Source organism: Oryzias melastigma, linkage group LG13 (genome assembly GCF_002922805.2).
Source record: "Oryzias melastigma strain HK-1 linkage group LG13, ASM292280v2, whole genome shotgun sequence".
In the NCBI taxonomy this organism is placed as follows: domain Eukaryota; kingdom Metazoa; phylum Chordata; class Actinopteri; order Beloniformes; family Adrianichthyidae; genus Oryzias; species Oryzias melastigma.
In genome coordinates this window covers 13188694-13195923 of record NC_050524.1, presented here as the reverse complement: position 1 = coordinate 13195923, position 7230 = coordinate 13188694, and the positions used below count along the sequence as shown (strand labels likewise).

Below are 7230 nucleotides of genomic sequence, written 5' to 3'. Positions count from 1 at the left end.
AAAAACACAAACCCCTCACTGTGGTTCAGCCAACTGTAATAGACCAAACATGGAGGAAGCCAGCTTGTGATTGGACGTCTTTTTGTTTGCATCACATGTACATAAAAAGTCAAAGACAGTAGAAGCACAACAGGAAGAGAAACTGACAGTTTGCTTGAAGCCATTTTTTATTTCCTGATCGATTTTATACTTTTTACCAAGAGAATCATATTTGTGGTTTTCAGCTGATACTGCTGTTACTTGCTGTCCTCAATTGATTTTTGGATTTTGATGTGTATCTGTATCTTTTACATCTCTGTAAACAATATTGTGCAAAAGTAGCACTTTGCAATATTCTAAAATAGTTTTATCTATAACATTCAGATGCTTCAATTACTGTCTTGCAACTGTCATGGGTTGCTGGAGCCTATCCCAGCTACTATTGGGCGATGGTGGGGTACACGACGAAAAGGCTGCCACACACTCACTCACACACACTCAAATGCACACCTTGGGACAATTTAAAGACATCAATTCATTTGTGAAGAACGCTTTTACTGTGGGAGGAAACTCACGGAAGCACACAGAAAGCTCCCAGCCGGAATTAGAACCACAGCCCTCTTACAGTGAGAGCATGTATTACAACTAAACAAGTGGAATAATGGATTAAGGAAGGAAAAGATGAATGGAAAACAGACACTGTATCATTTAGTCATATAATACCTTTTTTTTACTTTGGGTTTTGCCTCTGATAGAATAATAAAAATGCTTGGAAAATTGTATTTTGTTTCTGTCCTTTTTGTCATTAGCCTGCAGTTGGATGTGGCAGAACAGCTTGAGTGATCAATCACATCACAGGGAAGTGGCTGCGCTGCCAAATTTGGGGTGAAAACCACTAAAAAGAGTGTAGCTCTTCATTCATAGACTGTCACTTCCTGGCGTTTTTCAGCTTAGACAAAAAAATAAATAAATAAAGCCTCCTGTGTTTTTGCAGAATAAAATCCACCCAAGCCTGATGCTAGTGGAATATGACACGACTGAAGAAGAATCATAAAATCCAATACAATTATTTTTCACACCAATAAACATCAGGATCACTTTTGACAAACATGCCTCTTTGAGTTTGCATCAAGTCTGGAATTTAGAGAATTACAAATTAGCATCTGGAATAGCATTTAGACTATCACATCAAGTGCAGAATGTCAATAAAATGCTGTCAAACGAGTTTTGAAATGTGAAGCGTTTGCAAAAGGTTCTCTGTGTTCTCATAAGAGGCATCAATATGTGTCCCTGACAAATTTCTGAAGGTCATTTCTAACACGAATGGTGCTATTAGTCCGATTTACAGAGAAGATGTTGCGTTCGACCTTATTCATTCAGCCAGCACATGTGTACAAATGAGGTGTGTAAAGTGTTGTGCCAACTGCTCAACCTTCAGAATGAATGGAAATGATTGTTTCTTGTGCTGCATTATCTTTCATCAGCCTGCAGAGCGGAGGCTGTTGTATCTGAAGAACGGAGCCTCTTCTTTCAGTTTGATTTAACAAGGTTTTTGGCACATTAACCATTATGGTTGCAGGTATTTAGCTGAAAGGAGCTAAATTAAAAGAAAAAAAAAAGCAGCAGGAGCATCAAAATCAAATTTGAGAACTCAGTTTACTTTAAATTAAATACAAAATGTGCACAAGGACAGAGAGGAATCTGACAAATAAATAAATAAAACATCAATTATTTCCGTGCGCTACTAAAACAGAGAGGCGGTGACGAGCCACAGACGATGAGATCCACCTCCATGATTTCTGTTGTCACTTCGATGCCATCAGGGCTAATTTAATGACGGACACGCCATTGAAAATGGAAAGTACTAATCTAGCCTGTCAGACGGAGGCTAATGTCATTACCAAAGACACAGTGCAGGCAGAAGAGCCCCTGCAATGCCGAGCCCGTTATGTCCTCAGTCTAATGTGTCAGAGTAAGTTAGAGCAGACGCTCCCCTTTGTCGCCCTAAAGGGCAATCGACTCACAGCCCGCAGGACCAACAGTTAATTTGTAAACTCCCCAGACTCCAAACTTCATTTAAGTTCTGCCTGATAGCCTTGACAGCGTTAAAGGGCAACTTTGATATCCAGCTGCATCAACTCCCTCTTTCACAGAAGTGAAATCAGCGGCCTTGATGCCAACAAAAACCCTTCCTGACGGCGAGAAAGGACCTTGAAAAGCACTCTGCTGCGTGGCACTGACTCTCACCTGTCCTCTTTGTGCGCCTCCTCTTTGTCTGATTTTGTGCGACCTCTGATGTGGTTTGCTGGAAGAGGGAGAGATAAAACATCCACCCAGGTCAGTGGAGCCGACCTCGATGGAGGCTTCTCCTGTAGCAGCTTGTCTGAAAAGAAAAAACATAGTATGATAAATTTCAAGGCTTGAGGGCTCTATTCTCCTTTACATTTTCATACATTTATAGACATTTATACTTTAGAACACTGACCCTGCTTTCTCATACGTCTGATTCCAAATGCAAACTTACAGGATAATCAAAGCTGTACTTTTTAAGTGTCACTTTTCAGCCTTAAAAGACCAATTCCAATGAAAATTTAGTTTTTAACATATTCTTCGTGCATTTTTCTCATGACAATGGAGATGTATAAATAAAATTACGTTTAAAAATTTATTTCTTAGTATTTTGTTATTAATTTTATAGTGAATCAGGAGTAGTTGAAACCAGTGATGTTAGGTTGGGGGATGTGGGGGGCTGTAAGCTAGCAGGAGAGAGTGTAAACAATGGGATGATGGGAAATGAAGGCCAATAGTCCTGCCCACAACTCAGAGGGAGGATTTCTGATAACCTACTGTCGCTCAGCAGAAACTATGTCCTAGAATACGACACAGGTTTTTAGATTTTGGCTAAAAATTGTATAATCATAACTGAAAGATGACTGGGAACACTTTTAAAATAGATCAAAAGATGATCAGAGCGGGACTTTAAATTCATGACTTTAGTGTTTGAGGTTTTCTTTAACTCTGACAATGTTAAGAATATTGAGACTGGTATTGAAATATAGATATCTTTAAATCACTGATTTTGGTATCAACTACTCTGTTAAAGTATTGATTATTGATTTATCAATGAGTAACGTGCATGTGTCATTTCTAGATATATTTGGTTACTAGGTGAGTTCCTCCAGTACTTTGTTTTTTTTATAACAAATGATATGCTTGAAAATAAAAAATAAGAAGATATTACCAGTAATTAGTATCAAATATTTTTTGCAAAAACTAATTGGTATCAAATCTTAAAAGTGTGGTATCGCCCATCAATCCTCTGTGAGAAAACTTACAGGATGTAAAAGTAAAGTGAAAAAAAAAATAGGTTAACCCATGCTAAATCTTCAGATTATTTTTGTTTTGAACCAATTAGATTTGCTTAAGTATCTTTTTAAACTTTAGCCATGCTACCATGTTTTGTTAAGAGAAAACTGATATTTCTTCTTCATCTAAAGGTGCATTCAGACCAAGATGAAACTGGAACTCAGTTTAGTCAACCAACAATACACAAAATATATATACACCCCCTTTTTTGTTGTATTTTTTGTTTTTAATTAATTTTTTCTACTCAGAGTTTTGATCTTTTATTCATTAGATAGTTATATATATTCCAGTTTTTGCTTTTAAGATTTCTTTTTTATTTTTCTCCACACATTGACGGCTCTGATGTGGATTATAATCTAAATGTGGAGTGTGTCTATCTGTATATCATCTATAATCACCATAGAGATTAATATTAGATTACTGTACAAAGAGTAAATCACTTTTCAAAAAGCTCTTATGTCAATAGAATTGTATTTTTGTGAAATTCTTCTCTATGTGTCTGTAGATTACAGAAGTAAGGCTCTCACCGTGGTTTTTCTTGGTGTACTGGAGCTTGGCGTATTCAGATCCGGACTGACCAGACTGGATGGTCCACTGATCCAGATCTTTCTCCAAGCACACCAGCCCACAGTTTGACAGAATCGGGTTGCTGCTGTACGGGTCTGGCCCCTGGCTGTACGACATGCTGGAGTAAGTGTTGTAGTACGCCAGCAGGTCGTCCTCTGCCGTTGTGTTGATGGTGCTGTAGATGGGACTGTCGTTGGACGCCGTGCTGCGTTTTCCCGTCTGGTTCGGATAGCTAATGATCCCAAGAGCTGGACATCGAAAGAACGTGTTACTCCAAAATCACAAACCTGAAACTTTCGTTTGTTTTATTATTGAAAATCTTTACAGTTGTAATATCTGTCAGGTTCCAGTTTTCCAGAGCAGCAGTTGACTGAGTCTTTGTTGGTGTGGGTGAGGTTTGGAGTCGGCCAAGAGTCTGCCAGCCACGGATAATTCCCCATGTTTGATCCTAACAAACCAGGCCTGAGGAGAGAGGTAAAGACAAATCAATATTGTTTTCTACAAAAAAAATTGTACTTTCTGTCAAAACCAAACTACAATGTATTGTTTACCCTCCATTGATGATTCCTGATCCCTCACTGTGAGCAAAACCCGCTAAAAGGAGAAGACCAAAGGATAAATATCATGTTAGACAGCAGGGAAGAGAAAGAAAAAAAAGATTTTGCCTTGGGATGTTTCCTTTTTTAAAGATTCACAAGAGGATAAAGGCAAATCATTATACTCCTCAATATGATCCACTAAACAGTTTATCCCATCTGGGGTTCAGAAAAAGCAGATTTGAATTTATTTCTATGAAAATGCACCGCTGACCTACATACACTAAGAAGCTCACAACAGATCTATACACAGCACAGTATGTCGGCAATGCAAATAAATGCTCATCTTCCTTTGGTGCATTTAGAGCCTTTTCCTTGGGAAATGACAGGGCAGAATGTGTGTGAGAAACATGATACAACAGTGCAATTATTATGAAGCACTTGTGGAAAATCAAGTGGAAAATGTAATGGCTTTGGGCTCTGGATAAATGATGTTTTTATGGGCTTATGCACAGTACAAAAAGGCCGTATTCTGAAATGTATTTTTGTGATTATGATGTACATTGGTTTAATTTTGTGTCAGTGTTTTCACTCAGCCCATTAGAGATGAATGCATTTTAATAACGACTGAGGAACTTGGCAAAATGTGAAAAAATTAAATGAACAGTAAAAAAAAAAATCAGCTTAGGCTTTTCCAGAATCCTGTCTCATATGAGTAGTGACAACTGCAAGTGCATCGACGACTAACAGCAAGTCAACCTGAACCAGAGCTTTGCTTAAACTCCGTCTTCCTCCTCACCTGCTGGCGTATAAGCAAAAGAAGTGGTGTAGTGTCCCAGCTGCTTCCTCTTACGGTGCCGACAGTACAGCCAGCCACTGAAGCCCATCAGCACCAACCACGCAGCCACGCCCAGGCCGGCGATGAAGGCTGGCTGCCGGATGACATTTACAATCTGCTCTGCCATGCTGACGCTGCTGCTTTTCTTCACCTCTGGCGGTTGAGCTGAAGGGAGAGGTCATGCAGAAGGATGATACACTGGCAAAACACAAGCACCTGTGTGTGGGGTACTTTTTTTGTCTTTCTTTTTTTGTTTTTCTTTATACAGCTTGATGGCTTTTGTTGTTGGTGTGAAAATGTTATTTTGGTGAACGCGGAGAACACATTTCTATTTATACATGAATATATGTGTGAAGGAGCTGCAGCCAGTTTCTGGCAGAAAAACAAAACACACTGGAAGTGACGAGTGGAACACTTTTCCAAACTTTATTTTTTAAAAATTAGAGAAGCATCAATGAAAAAACGACAACATCTAATTCTGCGTTCCTACCAAGCATGTGATGTTTTTAAACATGCATGGAGCGGTGGTGTTCACACTGGACATGTAGGAAGGGGCTTCATCTCCTTTTCTCTATCTACTGTTTACTAGGGTTGGATACCGAAATTCATCTTCTATTTAAAAATAGAAACAATTCAGATAACCATAAAGAACATGCTAACAACTCAACTAAACTCTTTATATCACTTCAAATCACTAAATCTGTTGAATTTTTCATCCTCTATGTTGCTTTGGAATGACTCCATCAAGCCCGTAGAGATCTGACGTTCACGTCCGAATCGTAAAAGTTGAACGGCTCATTAACGTGAACGATGGGAACTGACTCCCGTTTGATTGAGAAATGTTCTTTATTTCGTACTTTTTTCTTTCCTCCCCTGAGTTTTATACACCGTGGAAGCCGGATTGTCCAACGTGAGGGGAAGACAGTTTCTACACAATGTGTAATTAATTTGCATTAATAAATATTAACATGTTATTTTTTTCATAAATCACATGACAGCCCTAATATATACGCATTTTGGTTCAGATTTTGAGCTTTTTTTAAATTTAAGCTGTTACCTTAAAATGTGTGTTAGTATTACTAAGACAATTTAGTAGTTTTTAAACATTTTATTTTAGAGTTGCAAATTATGTTAAATTAATTTATTTTGTTTTAAATGGTTTCTAAAATAAAATATTCTCATATACATAGTTTATTGTTTGTTTTCTTCCTCCTTGTTTTCACACAGAAAAATATTGATAATTCCAGATCGATAAGCAGTATCGATAAGAGAAATATTGATCAAAGCTTAATGATATCCAGCCCTACTACCAGCACATACAATCATATAACTCAGCTCTCACTTTACTAACTTTTGCCTTGATGTGTAACTGTGCTTTCAAGTGACCAAATTAAAGCCTTTCCAAAAGCAAACAGAGCAGACATTTTTACAGGAAGTCTGCTTCAAAGTAGCTCATAACATTTTCATCAAAAGTAGAAATGACTACTTAAAGAAACATAATTCTCTTTCTAGTATATTTAATGGAAAGTGACAGTTCACAGTTTTCCAAAAGTTTGACTTCCAACTTCGGAAGAAAGTATGGAGTATGTAAAAAAAGAAAAAAGTAAAAATAAATAAATAAATAAAAGAATAATTGAATATAAATTTAGCTTGCCGATCTAAAAAAAATATTTGCATGTGTGTCTTGTTTAGAATAATGCAGATTATTCAGTTCTTTAACATTAGCTTCAATGTTGATTAACAAGATTTATAAACTACCATAACTTTTCAACTATTTACCCAATTAGCAGAGAACAGCAGCCTTGTTCCGATAAGCAACACTTTACATGAGTGCATCTTGGGGCAAATTCGATATGAAAAGTTTTTTCTACGCATCAGAATCAGCTGATTCACATTGATCGCATGAACGGTCAGAGTTACGTCAAAGAGCTCGTGTTATTTCGA

General features: G+C 37.5%; 1 protein-coding gene across 3 annotated transcripts in view; it reads right to left on the bottom strand.

The window, feature by feature from the left end:
• LOC112149818 (roundabout homolog 2) overlaps positions 1 to 7230 on the bottom strand; it is a 91299-nt gene that overhangs the window by 9533 nt on the left and 74536 nt on the right. For all 3 annotated transcript variants that reach the window (XM_024277761.2, XM_024277762.2, XM_024277763.2), the window contains exons 17-21: positions 5248 to 5451; positions 4464 to 4506; positions 4238 to 4374; positions 3873 to 4160; positions 2227 to 2362 (exon numbers count right to left, since the gene is read on the bottom strand). In XM_024277761.2, coding sequence (XP_024133529.1) covers positions 2227 to 2362; positions 3873 to 4160; positions 4238 to 4374; positions 4464 to 4506; positions 5248 to 5451 — 808 coding nt within the window. The remainder of the gene's footprint in view (positions 1 to 2226; positions 2363 to 3872; positions 4161 to 4237; positions 4375 to 4463; positions 4507 to 5247; positions 5452 to 7230) is intronic.